Source organism: Anastrepha ludens, chromosome 5 (genome assembly GCF_028408465.1).
Source record: "Anastrepha ludens isolate Willacy chromosome 5, idAnaLude1.1, whole genome shotgun sequence".
NCBI lineage: Eukaryota > Metazoa > Arthropoda > Insecta > Diptera > Tephritidae > Anastrepha > Anastrepha ludens.
In genome coordinates this window covers 22,803,264-22,823,359 of record NC_071501.1, presented here as the reverse complement: position 1 = coordinate 22,823,359, position 20,096 = coordinate 22,803,264, and the positions used below count along the sequence as shown (strand labels likewise).

Sequence of the window (20,096 nt, the reverse complement as noted above, 5' to 3'; positions counted from 1 at the left end):
ACTTCAAGCTGCATTCATGTCAACATGCCTATAGGGCTGGTCGAAAGCCTATGTGCTTTGAGATAGTATAGAAAAGTCAAGGTGAATTGAATACTGAAGGTGCCGAACAAAACAAATAAATGGAGTAGAAATTACACGTTTCAGAAAATTCAGTAAATGGCTTGGTAGTATTGTGATTTGTGAGATGTAAACTAAACAAACTAATGAAAACGAAGTGCCGTGCGTTAAATCGTGAAAACAAAAATTAATATAAAGCCTCCAAATGCAATTTTTTTGCGTTTTTATGCGGAAGACGTCGTTGAAAGAAAGTATGTGTGTGTATGAATAATTTCATGTGTTTGGTTGTTGATGTTGGTGTAGCAGCATATTCAACCATGTCAGTGCAATGTATATTACCAGTCGTTAGACACAGAAAACGTGTTGTTTCGACAGGTTGCGTCCAGAGGGAGAGGGATGTTAGGCGAGTAGGTTTGATGGGGCATATGAAAAGATCGTTAGTATCGTGCAGGGTGCCTTTACATGTTGAACATATGTTTAGTCAATTCTGGATAGGTAGGAATTTAACCTGCTACAATACCCAGAACGTAATTGTGTAAGCTTATGCGTGTCTCTCGGGATAGCTGAAGCTTTTCATCTGCTGTGAGTGGTGGTTGGACCCTGATTACGGCATTCGGTGGTTGGGATCTTAAGAAGATGGTAAGTGCCTCTTGATGAATGTCGTTTCTTGTCTGTCTAAACACTGTCCGGTCCAGAATTTTCGATTTGTTTTGTCCTGGATTTCGACGGATCAGTTGAAGAGGTGCCTCCTAACGTACCTAGAAGGCGGCTCTGCTTCAAGCAGGTATCTACATGGGTGAAACGTACGGTAAAACACTAGTAGAAACTGTTTGCTGAGTAGTTTGTTGTGTTCCTTTACAGGAAGCTTCTATGCCTTATTATGTAGGTGTTGTAGAGGGGATATCAGGAGATATTCAGCTATCCGAATAACACACTGTCTTGTGCCATCTAGCCCTGTCTTGTGTTTTATAGTTTCAATTGCTTTCGCCTACTCTTCCCCTTCCTTTTGATAGTTTATTCATGGAGCCTGACGACACAGCGAATTCAGAAGGCGCAACCTTGTATTCTATCATCTTTGTAGAAAAACAGGAAACTGAAATATGTGCTTTCTTGTACATAAAAGATGTCTTTGATAACAACTCACATGAAAAAATAAATAGCGCTCCAGTTAGCAGAGGTACTCATAATATTCGCACTCAGTGGATGGGCAATATGCTAAATAAGAGAAAGGTAGAGGTACTAACCAGCTGAGGTAACAAACGGCAAATACTTTCAGAGGGTGTACGCAAGGAGATGCGACCAATAATATTAAAAAAATATCATTAATACTATTAACAAAAAAAATTGTTTGCATTAAATAGCAAATTGGGCAGTTATTTTAATGACAATCTTTTGGCAAACGAATGTAAAATGTTTGAAAACTGATATCCAAGCATACATTTCCTATTAAAAATAATTGCTTCAGAATATCTATATATCTGCTTCCCCATCGAGTGTGACTAGTAAGCAAATTGTTTAGTGCTGTAGGTCAGCTTTATAAGTGTACTGATAGACATGCTTGCAAGGTGGAAATGCTGATAAGTTATTTTTTGTTTTTTTTTTTCTATTTATTTTTGCAGTAGAATAGAAAATTGTTCAGCTACATGTGAGTACTAAATAATTACTAAATGCACACATGTAAAAATAAGTTGTTTTTATTCTTACAAACAAGTACGAGTAAATGTTATTAACTGAGATTACTGTGATTGAAACTTGCGTACTTTTTTTTGCTTTTTTATTAATAAAAATAGGGGATTTTAAAGAAATTATCGTCTGTTTATTACTTTGCCACTTAAAAATGTTCGGTGCGGCCTTAAAAATTGGCATTCTCTATAAAAACTAAAATAGTCAGACTTTCCACTTTTGCCTTTGGAAGTCTCTGCCTCAAATTCATTCCAAATTTTTACTCCAAAGAATTCGTGCAAACGAATTATCAAAATACAATAAAGAATTTACACTATACTGGAGTTAACCTCCGTGTCAAAGCTTTTCTTGAGCTCAGCGGCAATTTCAGATGATGAGGTCGTTGGTGATTTTTTTGCCCCGATCGCTTGTGGTTTTCCAAATTTTTTTTACCTTTAAATCATTTTAAATACTTCTCATAGTAGGGGAAATAATTTAAATTTTTTCCTATTTCTAAAAGTGATTTTCCAACAGAACTGAAGTTCAAAATAATTTTTCATTTAGCAATGGGAGTTTCGCTGCAGGGCATATTAGGAAAAAATCAATTCGAGGTACGTAGATATTAAGCTTGAACAGCAAAAATCAGGGTTTTTTGAATCACGCAACGGATGTAAAACATGCGCCAACCGGAATTGGAAAGTCCTTATTATTATTTCATAGGGCAAATATTTCAAATTCTGATATTTAAGCTTTACTAAACCCAACTTAAATTTAGTTAAAGACTACTAAGTTTTACATTTAATGAATTTTGTATTTAATTTTAACCTTTTTCGTACTTTTTATAAAAATTTGTCAACTAAAAAAAAGTGAATAATATTCCAAAAAGTTTGAAAACGTCTTTATTCTACGAAAGTAAACGCCTTCTACTCAAAAAATACTTTGCCAATTGACACAAAAAATTTTTCAATGGAAAGAGAGGAATATCCGTAAGAGGTTAGTTTTATCGTTTTTTGGAAATAAGCACAAAAAGGGCTAGGAAAAAGCTATTTCTCTATGTCTCGGAAACGCTTCTCTGGAAAATTGAATTAGGCTAATTTCTGTGTTCAGCGACCTCAAATTAACACTTTTTTAATTAACGAAGTACTTGTCCACGTAAATTGGTGTCATTTATTCACTCAAATTAAGATAAAATTTAAAAAGTTTTATTTAAAAGAAAAAACCAAACTTATGGGAAAGTACATAAATCTGAAAATAACAAGTAAAGATTGAATATATTTCTGCTGTTTGGGGTTGTAAGGAAAATTTTTTCTCAGACAAAAAAAGTGTGAGCTCCAGCTGTATTATAACAAACTAAAAATAATTTGAGAGCAGAACTTAAAGAACGAGTAACATCTTCGCAAGGCGAAGGCTCAAACACCTAGATGGTGCAACTCAATACCCATTGGTAATACGGAACAAAAAGCTTGAGGAAGTGCTCAAATTCGGTAGAAGCCTGCAATTATATGCTCGCGGCCACATAAGTGACCGGAGTCTTTTGCATGAACTCCAGGCTGTTTAAAATTTAAAATTACCTTTGAAATATTAGCAGAAAAAATTGAACGAAGATGCCTTGAAATTTTGAACTAAATATTATTACTTCGACAAACTCTTTTATGTTAACTATAGCAGAGGGACTTGTTGACAAATTTTAATAATTTACGAGGAGTGTTCAAAAAATATCGCGAATTTTATGTTTTTTCAAAAATTATTTATTTATTGATTAAAATCTATTTTGTGCCCTTCAAAGTAGTCCCCATGAGATATTACGCACGTTTTTTCCAATATTCGAAGCACTTCAAAAAATCATTTTTTTTATCTTGTTCAGCTCCTCCTTCGACGCTGTATTTATCTCGTCAATCGTAGCGACGTCCTTTCATGGGCCTCGTCAGTTTCGGGAACAAAAAAAATCCACAGGGGGCCAGATCTGGGGAATATGGTGGCTGTGCCAATCGATATGTCTAGGTCCTCAGCAACTTCTCTAACGGTGATTCGACGATTGGCCAATACTATTTTCTTCACTTCATCAATTTTTTCATCTGTTGTTGAAGTGCTCGGGCGTCCGGCTTTCGGCGACGCTTTTCGTCGTTCACATCTTCTTGGCCTTCTGAGAACATTTTGTACCACCGATAAACGTTGCTTTGGTTCAAAGTAGCTTCTCCGTGTGACACAGGCAACATTCGGAATGCATCCGCGAACTTAATTTCGTTTCTCACACAAAATTTGATACAGGCTCTTTGATCCATCTTTTTGAATAGGTAAATATATTATCGAAGACGAGCCTAAACACGTGCAAGCAAAGCAGCTGTCAACAATTAACTGAACATTCAAAATGGCCGAACTCGTCGGCATGAGTAAGTGACGTGTGTACCAACATATCGTCAGAAAAAAATCGAAATTCGATCGAAAACCTGCGAAAATTCAAAATTCGCGATACTTTTTGAGCACACCTCGTATTTGCATCCACTTTAATTTTAATAATTTTTTTTATAACAAATTTGTAAGTTTTTTAATTTATTTTTTACAAAATAAAAAAGTTTTGTTAATCAACTAAATTTTCGAGTTTCTTGAAACGTGCAGACCCAAAATTTCTCTAAGAATTCAGATTGAAAAGTGTGAAATGTGGATGAATATTTTAAAATTTTTTGTTTTCAATTTCCACAAAATTTTAAACTCAGATTGATATGGTTTTTGCGAGAAAATAAACTATGTTTTCATATAAAATATATTACAATTAAATAAGTAAACTATAAGTTGTCAAAATTTGTCAATAAATTCCGCTGCTATACGCAGTGTACGCACATACATACACGCATCTAATTCCATACCGAAGGCCTTGGGTGAACATAAAATATTTTACGAATTGGTAATAAAGCAATAAACGCTCAATAATTCATATGGCAAAGTTTAGATTTACAATGTACACCAATTGATTTACAACCCACTGAAAAACCATAGCCGCTAATCAAATTTTCTCCATCGCTCGATCGAACGCAAGACCCTAACATTTATTAGATACATACAGTCAACATCAAAAGAATGTGTACACCACATATTGACAAGATTTGACTACTTAATTATTTATTTTGTAATTTCTTCATTTTTTTATGAAAATATAATTAACACTACTTACTTATATGGCATAAAGCAAAATTTTACTCTTTGCATACAATTTTTAAGAATTCGGTAAATTTTCATCAAAATCTCAAAGTTTTTACTCAGAATTTTTTTTTTGAGTATGCATCAACATTTTAAAGATTTTACATAGAATTGTTTTACCAGGATATGCATAAAAATGAAAATAGTTGAAATTACAACTTTTTTTTCATTCGGCAAAATTTCATCAAACTTTGAAAGTTTTTACGCAGAAGTTTATTTTCGGGTTACATCAAAATTTCAAAGTTTTTACTTAGATTTATTTTTGTATAAGACTACTCCACATTTTTTATATGGAAGAAAACACTCAACACCGTCAGCAGAAAAATTTTGGAAAAATCAACGAATTTTTGAACTACTTGAAACATACACTTTATTATATCAAAATCCAATGATCTATGAAATTGTGTAAATAAAGTTTTTCTAAAAATTTTGAGTAAAAGGTTTAAATTTGGATGGAAATTTGCCGAATTTTTAGAAACTTTGAGTAAAAGTTTTAAATTTCGATGAAAATTTGCCGAATTTTTAGAAATTTTGAGTAAAAGTTTGAAATTTCGATGAAAATTTGCCGAATATTTACAAATATGGAGTAAAAGTTTAACATTTTGCCGAATTTTTAGAAATTTTGAGTTAAAAAAGTTTGAAATTTCGATGAAAATTTGCCGAATATTTACAAATTTTAAATACAAGTTTGAAATTTCGATGAAAATTTGCCGTATATTTACAAATTTGGAGTAAAAGGTTGAGATTTTGCCGAATTTTTAGAAATTTTGAGTAAAAGTTTGAAATTTCGATGAAAATTTGCCGAACTTCTATAAATTTTGAGTAAAAGTTTTAAATTTGGATGAAATTTTGTCGAATTTTTAGAAACTTTGATAAAAGTTTGAAATTTCGATGAAAATTTGCCGAATTTTTAGAAATTTTGAGTAACATATTGAAATTTCGATGAAAACTTGTCGAAAAAGTTGTAAATTTGGATGAAAATTTGCCGAATTTTTATAAATTTTGAGTAACAGTTTGAAATTTTGAAGAAATTTTGTCAAATTTTTACAAATTCTGAGTAAACGTTTTAAATTTCGATGAAAATTTGCCGAAGTTTTACAAAGTTCGAAACTTTGATTTATATGGCTCTTGTCATAATATTAACTATATTTTTATAAAAATTGAATTTGCAAAATAACTAAATAAATAATCAAAACTTATCGATACATCGCATATAGTTTCTTTTTCCGCTCACAGTATGTGTCGACAGCTGTGTTGACTTAACATTGCATTGCTGAGTTTTGTTGCCAATATAAATCTTTTCACTATACTATCGAAGGAATCCCATCATATGATTAATAAAATTTAGTCACTATTGCTTCACCGGACCAGTTCGATTGAGTTCGTTCACAAGAAAATTGAAATAATTAAAAAATAAAAAAATTTGCTTACCTGTGATATTTTCCGATGTGGATTTTGTTCGAATGCTGGATTATCGTATGCACCTATGCTGCGAGCCTCACTTGCCGGATCAGAGACAATGCTAACCTTGCGTTTCGGCTGGCTATCGATGACAATGGTATTCTTGTAGGTGCCACTGCCAAAGTTATTATTTAGCATGGGCGTTGTGTTGACCACTGAAATCTCTGCATTGGGCACCACTGGTACCGCTACCGATATGGGTGAATTGTTGTTGCCAGTGCTGTTGATGAGTGTGGGAATGCCTGCACTCCCATCGCTTGCAGATGAGACAACTGTGCCATTTGCCTGGCCATTGGCGACGACATCTGGCACCGTTTCGGCGCGTTCATTCATGCTTTTTGGACTCTGCAAGACACCAAACAAGCACAATTTAAAATAATTTTTAGCACTTTTATACTTATTTTTAATTCAACGTTATTGAAATTTTAAATCATACGAGAATATGTTAATTTCAGCGGTCTAGCGCGTGAATCCCCAAATCGTATGCGCACAAATACTTTTAATTTTTATTAAATTTTTTTTATTTTATTTTAATTTTTTCATTTTATTATAACTTATTTTTTGTTTTAATTTCACTAAGTTTTTATGATTTGCTACACCCGCAATTTGTAGCCGCCAAATGTTCACTTACAATGTGATACATGTCCGAACGCATAGCTGCTAATCACTTGTACGCAGATAGACGGTGATCGTCTAGTGTTGATTGATTTTATGATCCGTTGCCTTCACAGTATAATAGCTAAATGTCATATTCAATATGCCTAACATCTGAACGTAACTTCGCATTTACGCTGGAAATTACTAATGTGAAGTGTTATCAAGCTATTAGCACTCTTTTTTGATATCGAAACGAGTTAGTTGACAGAAAAATAAGCTAACGTTTAATTAGCTTTAATTTGTATATCTCACAGTAACGAGTAGCAGTTAGTTTTTCGCTGCTCATCTGCTCTGATCTGATCTGATTTCTGTTGACCACTGTCCTCACGAAATTAGCGCCTTTGACGTTCTGACACTGGATCTTTATACGCACGCTCCTACTCGCTGTTCGCTGTCTCTCTCTGACTTTCTCTAACTCTCGTTTAATCCCTCTCTTCCTCGTACTCAGCCATTCCCTCTCACCCGACCCGTCTCTATGAAGACGTGTCTTTCGCTTTATTTCGACATTCTGCTTTAACGATCTTGCAATTAATTTTATTTATTTTAATTGTTTTTTTTCAATTATTTTGTTTTGTCTTTTCTTCGTCGTTTGGCGTCTTGTTTTTATTGTGTCTTGGTTTTTCGTTGGTACTTTTTTTTAACTTTGTTTTATTTGTGGTGTTCGGTCGGATAAACAATGTCACGTGGGTAATGTTCTGGCGACCCATTAACGTTGTATTTACCTTTGCCGGGCATTTTCAACGTAATGTTATGTAAATTTAGCTTAAAGTTGATTTTGTTAATAAATTATTTTCGGGCGTTGCATAAGTGATAAAAAATTTGATACCAGACAATTTGCAATTTATAAATGTTAATACACATACATATGTACATATGCAGGAATTTGCAGAGACAATAATTAACAAGACTACAGCCGTTTGCCATTGAATCATGGTTGATGGTAGAAACCGAAAAAATTTGAATTTTAGCTACTGATACAAATTAATTTAGTAGTAACAAAATAAAAGGAAATATTAGCGGGTTTGTATAAAAATGGAAAAATTATAATAAGGCAAAAAAATTACCGAAATATATACTTTGCAGAGGGGAGCGAAACGTTTGCTACTATCCGCTAACGACTCATCTGAATAGTAAGCAATGATGTTAGATTACTAGTCTTGCTATTTAGCTATGGTGAAAAGGAAAATTGTGAGGAAAACTTTGACTGTCACCCATGGTGAAAAGATTTTTCATGTTTTTTGAACTGGTGATCACTGTAACCCAAAAACCGCTTGGTAGATTTCAATAAAATTTATACTGCTTTTGAAAAACATAAAAAACTCGTGTCTCATCGAAGGATTTTTTTTCAAAAATTTCGATTTTTTTAAACAATTACTTGTCGGTTTTTTTCCGAAAATCTGAAAAATATTTCCTGAGACCACCATATTGTTAATTTTGAAAAAGAAAAAAATCTTAGATCATACACAAGATTATCTATTGATAAAACTAATTTCTCTGTCCGATTGATTTTAGGACTTCTGATGATCACCGCAAGGGACTTCTAGAGAAACGGGCTCCACAAAATCAGCGATAACTTTTACAATTACTATTTTTTTTTGGAAAATTTGTTAAGTCAAGTCGAAACATGATGTAATAATGCTATGTTTTTATTTTTGTAAAATAAAGCAATTGACTACCCAAAAAGAAATTATTGAAAATCATTTTTTCGAGCCTCTAACTACTCCTAAACCCATAAGTTAGTGATATACGAAAAAAATTAACCAATGATACTTCGTTGCTGTCTGCAAAACAACAGATTTGACGAGTGTGCGGATATATGTGAAATTGTCGAGCAGATCTCGGCTGGCGAATACTCCCGGGACGTGGCAGCCGAAGTTCCTCTCACAATTTAGTTTTCCTCCATAGTTTTTGGTTAAGCCTAGCAATCTATCATCCTTGACTGTCACGTGAATTTTGCAACTGAATTCTGCACGATCATCTCACATTTATTCACACACTCGCGCAAGCAGTCGTTGCTCAGATAGCAACGAAGCAACATGAGCGAGACAGTGTTGATGTCTTTTCGTAATCACTTATCAATCTTATTACCAGCCGAAATCTGCACAATAATTTCATTCAGACGGCAACGAAGTATCATTGGTTAATTTTTTTCGTGTATCACTAACACAATCTTAGTTTTTTCGTAAACAAACTACTTCGTGTCCACAAGTGACGTCAACTCATCAGCTGATTTTTTCACCACCTTTGTATTCAGTACATCGTGAATACATAGAGTGATTTAAGGGTAATGCAGTTCTTTGATAACCATTACTTGTGATATGCTAATTTTTGTTCTATTTTCATTCAAATTCTCTTTTTTTTATTATTATTTTTTTTTTTTTTCCAGATAATTGCTTCTACAGACTTTGGCAAATTTAGCTATGAAGCGATATTGAGCTGAACAAAGCGTAAATTTCATCCACACGCTTTATTATAGTGGTCGTTCTGCAAGAAATGCATTTCGCGGATTGCGTGATTTTTTCAGTCAACACAGCCGAGTGAACCAACTGAGTAAACAATCAGCTGCTTGGTGAATAAATTCGAAGAAAATGAGCGCGTGTAAAAGGTAGCAATACGCAGTGCGTCTTCGTATAGGTCGTCCGGCCGTATATACTCGTATGTATTGCTGCTGCGGAACAATGTGCGGGCCAGGATGTGGCAACCTCCATTCATTGTCGTGCACAGCAATTGAGTTTTTCTTACTGTTAGTACTGTTTTTCGCGGATTTTAAAAAAATTCCTTGCACTTTTGGTAATACGCTTCACCGGCTGGAAAGATGAAGGATACATTTGATTAAAGGGTATGCTCCTTTTGCATGACTCGCTTACGAAGGTCCTGTTATGCTAGTTGCCCTACATAACCCTACATGACCTCGAAGCACTTCAATACTTGGCCGAGCTCCTCCTCCAATTTGCGATGTGCGTCTTGTTGTTGTTCCACAAATGGAGGGCCCTACAGTTTTAAGACGACTTCGAACGGCAAATGGCTTTATAAGGAGATTTGCCATTACTTGCCGAAACGCAACTTTTTCTATTATTTGATGTTCATGCACGGAGATTCAAATCTATGCACTCCTGAATGGTAGTCACACATCAACCCATTTGACTATGGCGGCCACTAGTAATCTAGAATCACATTCAATTCCTCTGGATCCCCGGCCATAAAAGTATCGACGGAAGTAAGGAAACTCATAGAAACAATAATATAATCACCATTAAAGTCTGAGTAGTTCTTGACGGTGGGAATGCATGCTTTTAAAGAACACCTTAAAAAGAAGACGACGCAAAAAAATAAATAAAAAATTTGCTGATCACAACCAATACTACAACGCCAAGTAGAGGCGCTTCTCAGTAAGAGGGTAACTCAAAAGGTTTAACACGTAACACAAACGGTCTGCGCCTCCCAAAAACCAAGCTGCCCACAAGTCACTGCATTCGACGACGTTAACTGCAAAAGACTCAGACTCCACCCCAAATATCAACATCTGCTCTTGATGCTACGTTCATCCGCTACAATATAAAATCCTCCTAGTCTTCATAAAAGCATTCGGTTTGGACAAAGTATTGTGAAGGCAGCAGAAAAGAACTTCAGCTCGAAACATCCACATTTCATAATATTCATCTATCTAAGCCTAAAATGAGTCTTGTCGATGGGCCGTCTAAGAAATAATAAATATTGATAGAGTACATGGAAAAGAAATTCTCTGAAACAGTTGATGGTTGGGATCTTAACCTCATCAATATGTACTTCTTTCTCATTAGAGGGTCAATAGTTTAAAACCGATGGATTTTCCTGCAGGGAATACATACGTTCCAATTGTGGACATAATACTCGTGAATGCATTTTACCGGTTTATACCGGTAAAATATTCAAATTGTAGTACAAAATTGAAGGTGGTTGTATATTACTTTGTATTACATACCGAGATACCTTAGCTTATCACACATGTGAAATTGGATTTTATCAGGTTTGACTACAAAAGGAACAATAAATAAATTTGTATTTTTACAAACAGATATACAAAATTGTTAATTAAATGCAATGCCACACCAGTTTCAGTGAAAAAATGTGCAGCAACAAAAGAAACAAAAATAAACAAAGAAAGAGTTGAGTAAAGAATTTAATACAGCGGAAATTAAGATGTGGCGCACGATGCAAATGTAAAAATTTGAATCATAATAAAAACACAGTAAGGCAGAACAAAGTCATATTCAATAAAGTAGAAATAATTTTGACATTTCTCTCGTGTGAGCTGCAACTGAAATGTCAATTCTTAATCCCTAAAAATTCGTAAGATTATTTTTTTAATTTCAGTTTTAAATTGAGATAATATTAATAAAATTAAGAAGAACTACGAACGAAGTGCTGGGTGTAGGTTTCATTACACGAAAATTTGCCGTTACCAAATAGAAAGAGAAAATCTCCTTTTCTTATATATGGATAGACTAAGTTTTAAATGGTGGTCTGATAAAACCTGAACCAGAATTTCTTGTGAATATAAAAAAAATGGAAGCAAATAATTTTTTATACATTGAACGGAAAGGAAATATCGCACAAAAAAGTTGAATAGCTAAGTTTTTGGGCTACGAATAAAAATAAAAAATACTAAAATAGTTTCATAAAAGAGTGTTCGATTTTAATTAGTACGTAACTTTTCTTAAGAAGTATACATTTCCATATTTACATTCAAATGAAAATGCAATAACAACTAAAATGAAGCTTATATTAAGATAATCTTAAATATTAGTTTGGGGAAATAATTCCATAATTTTCTCGGTAGATTGCTGTAGTGATCGATATCTCGTACAGTACCGATCAAACAATTTAAAGTTTATGCTCGCTGTCAAGGTGACATTTCATACCAAAAAAGTTCTTTTGTTGTTTGATATTTGTTCCATTCAGTTGTAAGTTGCAGGGTGTTAACAATGAAAGAGTACAACGAGAAAATTCGGTACTTTTTACAAGTTTTCTTTGGTAAAGGCGAGAATGCAAGCCAGCCAAGGCCGTTGAAATTGTGATTGGTGTTTATGGTGCCGATACTGTAACAGCTAATTAGCAGCTAAGCATAAATAATGATTGATAAATGGAAAACTTTGGGTAATTTTGGTGACTTCCGAAAAGTATTCATTATTATTTTACGGAATTTGGTTTTTAATAGTCCTTTTAAGCAAGTGGTAACCATCTTCGAAAATATTTTCTAAAATAAACTTCCTTAAATTTCTTTCATTTGACATCCATATTGAACTATTTTTAGTATTTATTACTAAATATTTAATTTATTGAAAACAAATTTGAAACAGATGGCAACTTCTTTATGTAGATACCCATATTTTTATATTTTCATTAGATTGTTTTTACTTGAACTTAATTTTTCAAAAGTAGCAACCTTCTTCAAAAATATTCTTAAAATTAAGTTCTCTTAAACAGTTTTTCATTTGAAACCTATTCCAAATTATTTTTATTATTTCTTAATAATTATTTAATTTATTTAAACTAATTTTTAAGCAGGTGGCAACACCTTTCTTTTGATTTGATATTTTTACATTTACATTATTTTATTGTTTCTACTTGAACTTAAATTTTCACAAAATTGGCAACCCTCTTCCAAAATATTCCTAAAATTAGGCTCTCTTAAATCTTGTTTCTTTTGACATCTGGGCTGAAATATTTAATTAAACTCGGTTGAGTAAGTATACGAAATTAAGGGTCCTATATGCTGCTACATATATTGAAAGACCCATTCGTTAAAGGTGATGGCACTAGACCAACAACAATGTTTTGTAGAGTAGAATTTCGCAACAAAATAAAGTGTAAAACAAAAAGAAAAGGACGGACTACGTTGCACTGCCGAGATGAAGTTGCAGCTAGCAGCATACGGCGTTGGCGCGATGGAACGGTTTTTCGTCATTTATTTCTCTGCTGACATCCGAATGTACACAGCGAAAGAAAAAAACAATTCAGCTGGTCTACTGATACCACCTTTAATAGACTCGTCTTGGTATGTTGTCATTGACTTGAACCTTTTTCACATTGCTATTGCAATCAAAAGATTCAGTCTTGAAATTGTAAAATAAAAAAATTTTGAAACGAAAAAGCAATTACTTGAAAAAGAGAATAATAATGTCGAACAATTTTTGTAGAACCACTCTGTAGAAGCACTTGTGTAGGACCACTCACGGCAATAATGTGTCAATGTTTTTTGCTCCATCTAGTCACAAGCCGCAAAGGGGGGAATGGGTAAGTGTGGGGTGCACGGAGCTTCAAAAACACTTTTTAACTGATGAACTTGACGAAATTCCTAAAAAAAATTTATGTAATGTGATTTTAGGCTCATGTTATGAAAATATGCAGGGATATTTAGGTGATTTTTTGATAAATAAATTTAATTTTCGATGAGAGAATAACAAAGGACAAGGATAGACCAGTGAGGAACGACAGCGCTTAAGGGGTTATATACAGTTAGAATTTTCAAAAAATGGATTTTTTTTTTGTTCTTAATGTGCATATATACAAGAATACGCACAGAAAATTTAATATCATTCGGGTGAATATTTTCGAAGTTACACGCAAATTTGAATTTTCTCACCGATAAATATTTCTCTTTTTTTTTAACAAACAATTTAAGGCCGAAATTTTGGTCAAAAATCGATTTTTTTTTTTTGAGAAACCGCCTTTTTGCTTTTTTCTTTGTTCAATTACTAGATTTAACGTTACTTTAACGAAATCTGTTCGGTTTTTTAATATCAGAGGATCCAGTTCAGAGTTATAGGGTCACCGCAAAACGTCTTTTTTGAGAGGAGCCTCCGGAGATCAGCTGCAGCTCCTTTCCAAATATATATTTTTACTAATACTAAGTCTTAAAATACAGTTAAAAGATAACGTAATATGTGTACAAATTTTTAGATCAATAAATTTAAAAGTCTTCTCAGAAAAAGGTCTGGAAAATTCGCTTTTTTTATATAACCCCAATAACCGTACTAAATTTTTTGGCAGAGTTATAACTTTGTGAATATTTGTTCGTATATGTAAGTGACAACGAAATTAGCAGTGATTGAGATTTGGTAGACATACTTTTTACAAAGTGTAAAGATATTTCTTTTGAAGATAATCACAAGAGGTTGTTTTTCAGTTGAAGGGTACATTATCGAACAAAGTATTTGAAGAAGAATTTGAAAAACAAGCAGTTATATAAAAAACTGCATAACGAAAAAAAAGTTGTATATGATTACTCAAGAATCCACTTACCCAGCTACGTATAGACGACAAAACTAAAGCTTCAATATTTGTGAATATACTCGTAATATGTAATTATTACAATAGTAAAGTAAGCATTGAGAGTGAATCGATGATTTGACTCTATTTCACATTACTAATATACTTATACATATGCATATATGTATGTATGTATGTATGCAAAGAAAGTGGATTTGTAGACGAGTTGTTCAAAATGACACTTCAAGTACAAAAAATACAAACGGATCAGTGTAAACAAATAAACAAATTGCTTATATCCGTTTCATCAAATAGTCAGTCCACTTTGTTTAATACATTTCGTTCTTAAAAAGAAGTGTGACGCTCGTGAATTTATGTAATTTATTAAAAAAAAACACAAGTGGTCATATTTTTAGAAAAAAAAACGAGACGGCATAAGTGAGCGTCTTCTTCTGGATAGAGTTGGAGACGGCTGTTATAATTTAACATAACCTATTCAGAACCGCGTATTGTCATAGTACAAGGTGGCACAAAGTTAATCATCTAAAAATGAATCAAAATATTTTCAGTACTCTTACGAGTATTCTTCATGATTGGCGCAATTACCGATTACGCGATTTTGACCGAGTTTAACAAAGCGCGCCAGTTGTTTCTTTTTCGTAATTGGCGCCAGTTGGACACACCAAGTGAAGTCAAGTCCTTCTCCACCAAATCAAGCCAACACAGAGGAGGACTTCCTCTGCTATCACCAGCACATACAATTTCCAGAGCCGTAACGTTTGTATTCATTCGGACGACATGACCTATCCAACGTAACCGCTGGATATTGATTCGCTGCGCTATGTCTATTGTCTATGTTGTTGTAAAGCTCATACAGCTAATACGTGCAAAGATGTAAAAGTCTTCTGCAGAATCGTGCTCTCAAACAGTCCAAGATACGCCTCATCGGATGCTGTCACCGTCCAAGCTTCTGCGCCATACGTTAGGACGGGCATGATAAGAACCTTACTTAGTATACAGTGTTAATTTGGTTCATCTACTGGATTTCATGGCTGCCATTATTATGGGTATTAATGCTGGTTTCTAGATAAACGAAGTCTCTTAGAACCTCGAAATCATAAATCTTACCAGCTCCTCGCGACCACATTTGAATAGTTTAGCCAGCAATCCGTCTGCTCTTGCGGCTTTGCTGTTCTTTAGCCCCGTTATCGCTATTCCCACCTCGACAAGATCGGATAGCGGCGCGACAGTTCCGTCGTCAACGATTGGTGTAGCGGGTTCTCTGTGATATGCGCAGTTGAGAGGTAGGTAGGTGAAATGGTTGAAGTGTCAGTCTGGCACTCCTCAAGTAGCTCTAAAGCGTCGTTTTGATACCATTATAAGACCTCCAACAGACAGATATCTACAGCCAGCCAGAGCTGTTGATTTAATGGAGAAGATTGATGAGATTTAGGTTGGCGTACTACCTCAGGCTGTCGAAGAAAGGAGCACCCAGTGACCTTAATCGTCTAGCTGCCAAACCCGGACATTTACAGAAAAAGTGCTCGCTCAACAATCTCCTTCTCTGAAAGGTCCTCACAGATTCTGCAATGTGGGTTAATGGGTAACCCTAGCTTTTCCGCATATGTGCCGATCGTCCAGTGACCGGTAAACACAGCTACAAGTTTGGAAATTGAATGGCGAGAGGTCCGAAAAACTTTCTGAGTCCTTGGTATATTGTACTGGGGTTAAAGCGATTTCGAAATAGCACATGAAGAAATAGAGCTCCATCTTTTCTTCGCTTTTCGGAGAAATATTTTGTGCAGTTCCCTTTTAACAACTGTCAGGGGGATGCCGATGACCGGATAGGAGGTCTCTGATACCAATTCAGTCCCCGCAAGCTCATCAGCAATTTCATTGCCCTCTATATTCCTTTGTCCTGGAACCCAGATCAGAGAAATGTTAACTGCACACCCAAGATATTTGATCTCCTCCGTACAGGAGCTTACTAGTCTCATTCGGCACCATGGCGTCGTCTGAACCTTGATCGCGGCTTGACTATCGGAGAAAATATCCTCGCTCCCGCGCTTCCTAAGCATTTTGCATGACTGCAGGATCGCAAAGACTACTGCTTGAGAAACACTAGCAGTATTCGGCAGTTTAAAGGAGATAGATAAATTGGCTGATTTAGAGAAAACTCCTGCTCCGACTCCCGATTCCATCTTGGACCCATCTGTGAAGACCGAGGTGCAAGTTTCGGTGCAGATTTTCCCCTCGATCTAATCCTCCCGATTTGTAAAGATTGCCCTAGCACGACCCTCAAACTCTAGTTTGCGGATAGAGAGATCTGTTTGAAGTTCGGAGAAATACGGTGTTAACTGTCCGAAAATGCTACGAAGTCCCTTGAGAGATTGCTTTCTGTGGACAATCTTCTTTAACCAGTGCAGTTGAGAGGAGTGTTCATTCCATAATTTAAGCACGATCTGAATGCCATTCACTAGAACGCCTTCTTTGTTCATACAGGAAAACGCACCGGTCTTGGAACCTTCTGCAAGCCGCTCAACTTTCTGGCAGAATTTTCGGGCCGTATTGGCCAGCATCTCAAACTCCTCACACTCAATCATTTCGGTCTCTTGTTTCTTCAGTATTGGAAATTATTTTGAGCTTTACGCGCTCCGTTCCTTGCCTGTTTGTATGCTACAGCTGTTTAGTTCACAAGTGTCAAATTTGATTGACGTACGACGATATTTCCAAAAATTATAGCATTTTCCGGTCGGTTCATTTATATTACGCCAGCTGGTATTTAGCCTACCGTGCAGTCACAGCGACATTCTCAACTATTATTTGAGTTAAAAAAAAAATTAAAAAAAAAGATTGTATGTCAATCGCTCACATGAAGCTAATTGTTTGCTTCACTATTTTGTTACAGAGTTGACTACGTAAAAGTGTCAATACAAAAAGTGGTTTAAATAATTAAGTTGAACAAAATGTATACCACCAGAAATTAGTTTGAATTTCTCAAAATATATATAGGCAACCCTCAAAGTGTGTATAAGTGCATGCATACATACATACATAACCTTATACAGGTGCCAATTAATTTTGAGTCGTGCTATTTTATTTAATTTATTATTTCTTTCCTTTTATATTCTACCTGTGTATGTATGTGTGCAATTGTCTTTTTTAATAACTCCCTAAATTAACAAGTCTGTCATTTCAAATATCAGCTTTGCAATTAACTCGCGGTCTTATAAATATTCGTAAATATTTACTGTCAGTAACTTAATTGCCAAAGGGACTTACATACATATAAACATGTGTGTATGTGTGTGTGCGCAATTAGTATTGTACAATTAGCACATTCAACACTGATAGACACCGGCAAGAAAATTTTATTGACGTGTTGAAATTTACTACGACAAGTAGCCAGCCATTATCACTGACTTAAAGACGAACTAAAAAGTACAATGTAAAGAGTAGAGTAGTATGCGCATGTGTGTGTGTGTGTATGTATAAGTACTAAGTAGCTTACTATGCAGTGCCAGATTTTCGGTATTGCCATAAATTTAAAGGCGTGGCACGTAAGCCATATTTTCGCTGCGTATCAACCCTGCCGCTATTTTTGGAGCGTAGCCTTGCCTAAGCGCTAGTAAATATTTAATTTCGCTTTTATTTTTTTGTAATTTATTTATCGTTGTAATTCGTATGCTAGTTATTTAATCCAATTTTTTGCGACTCTCTTCTTTTTTTTTGTTTTACAACTTTTTGATACAATCGTTAATTTGCCATGTTTTGCTTAATCCGTAAAGATGTTGGTGTTTTATTTTTATTTTATTTTATTTATTTAATTTTATTTTTTTTGTTTTGTTTTTTTTTCGATTTTTTTTTATTTTTTATTCAATATTCGTTTTTCTGTTTTTTTTTGTTTTTTTTTTGTGGCTTTGTACTGATTTTGTTTCGATTACTATGTGGTAATTTGTTGACATTTCGCGGCGCGTGAAGCCCACAATGAATGCTAATTAATCAGTGCTTTTCAAGATGCGCCGCACGTGATGCGAAGCGCGAGGCGTCATAAGCTTGCTGTTGACGGCTTGCAGCTTGCTGCTATTGCTACTGTTATTAGCTATATAAATACAGAAGTTCGTGCGACAAATATTTTTCCCATTGATTGACGTTTACATAAGTGACATGCGTATGTATGTGTGTGTTGCTGAATATTTCTATACATACACACTTAACTAAATCTTGTGTACATATTTACATGCATATCTACTTGCCCCAATATTATGTTTCGAATATTTTTCGGTATAAGCAAATTGCATGCCAATATAGGTCATTCATCGTACGAAAAAGGATATACATAAAAAGGATATACAACAAAACAAAATTTTCTGGGCAGTATCCCTTAAATTTTTTCTGTGGCCAAATAAACCATGGGCAAATAATTTTTTCAATTTTTTTTTTTTTAATACGACTCGTGTCGATTGGTGAAACGAAATGTTGAAGAAATTCAGCAGCGGTGATTCAAAGCACTTCTAAGACACCGTAACAGGTAACGAATCTTGGATCTTTGCATATAAGCCGAAGACAAAATAGCAAACGACAGTATGTGTATTCAAAGAAACTCATAACCCTCCGATAGGATAAACTGAGAATACTAACGAGCATTCTCACAGACCATTGCAGATTCCGCAGTCATCTGCTGAGGATTGGGATATGACCCACTGACTCTTGTCGTTTCTGTGACCAATACATGGATACTCCAATACAACCTCTCCTTGAGGAAGCCCAATTGCAGCCAGAAAGAACACATATACGCTCAGGCCAATCCAGCTCTGTATTAAGTTTCATAAGGCAATATCAAAGCGGAGGAGCTCGGCCAAATACCCAAATTGGGTGCAAGCGCCAATTATATATATATTAGGCCGGGTCGATTTGTGCGGAGGCAAAAAAATCATATTCTAGGGATCAAAATAAGAAACTTTGCCGAAGGAACCATACCTCTAAAACGAATTCTGATGTCCCCCAATTTGGGTCGAACTTTTTAGTTTCTTTTCTCATGTAAAGGCCAAAAATGATGATATTTTGATATGATCGTACGGGGAACCCCCCAGGAGAGTTCCAGGGGGTGTGCCACTGGCATGGGTGGATCCGCCGTCCAAAGTTAGTGGGGGTCGATCATACATTTGAATTCGATTGGAGCACTCTAAATGGGTCAAAGTGGGATTTTTCGTTGGACCCAAATTGGGGGACATTAGAATTCTTTTTAGAGGTATGGTTCCTTCGGCAAAGTTTCTTATTTTGATCCCTAGAATACGATTTTCACAGAGCAATGAGCGATTTTTAAATCGACCCGCCCTAATATATACATATATGTATATAAGTGAACTGTGTTTAGATAAGGTACTGTGATGACTAAAGGGCACAAAAGTCCATAAGGTCGAAGTGCAAACCTCAAATCAAATCTATCTATCTATGTCCAAGACGAGCTTAATTCAACAGAAGTTTTTCGCGGAAAAAGCACCTCAAAGCAAATGATCGCCTGTTTTTTCGGAAAATCTAGTTATGGAGCAATCGTACCACTAGAGAAATTTAAAGTTATCAATTCTGAGTGGTACGAGTACATAACCATTTATTTACAAGAAATTTTCGGAGGGTTAAGCAAAACCAAACTCCTTCTTCACCAAGAGAATGCGAACTCTCACGTATCGGTTCGCGCAAGAGAGTTTTTGAGCACTCAAAAGATCGAATTAATGGGTAATCCGCCTTACAACTCGCATTAAATTTTTTTAATAAGCTTAGGGTGGCAATATTTATGGAACAACATAACGACG

General features: G+C 34.9%; 1 protein-coding gene and 1 long non-coding RNA gene across 7 annotated transcripts in view; one reads left to right on the top strand and one right to left on the bottom strand.

Moving 5' to 3' along the window:
* The window catches only part of LOC128862802 (sodium/hydrogen exchanger 9B1), a 70,914-nt gene that overhangs the window by 22,579 nt on the left and 28,239 nt on the right, over window positions 1-20,096 (bottom strand). For 3 of the 5 annotated variants that reach the window (XM_054101551.1, XM_054101552.1, XM_054101549.1), the window contains one exon: window positions 6,346-6,720. In XM_054101551.1, the coding sequence (XP_053957526.1) occupies window positions 6,346-6,708 (363 nt within the window). In that variant the 5' untranslated portion in view covers window positions 6,709-6,720. Of the gene's footprint in view, window positions 1-6,345; window positions 6,721-6,811; window positions 6,985-7,006; window positions 7,383-20,096 lie in introns of those variants that run through there. The other 2 variants (XM_054101550.1, XM_054101553.1) reach the window with 2 other exon arrangements.
* Window positions 7,448-8,595, top strand: LOC128862804 (uncharacterized). 2 transcript variants are annotated; one of them, XR_008454552.1, is made up of 3 exons: window positions 7,448-8,052; window positions 8,116-8,220; window positions 8,545-8,595. It is a non-coding gene; the product is annotated as an uncharacterized LOC128862804 (long non-coding RNA). The 2 variants fall into 2 exon arrangements; XR_008454551.1 differs by having other exon boundaries at window positions 8,116-8,306.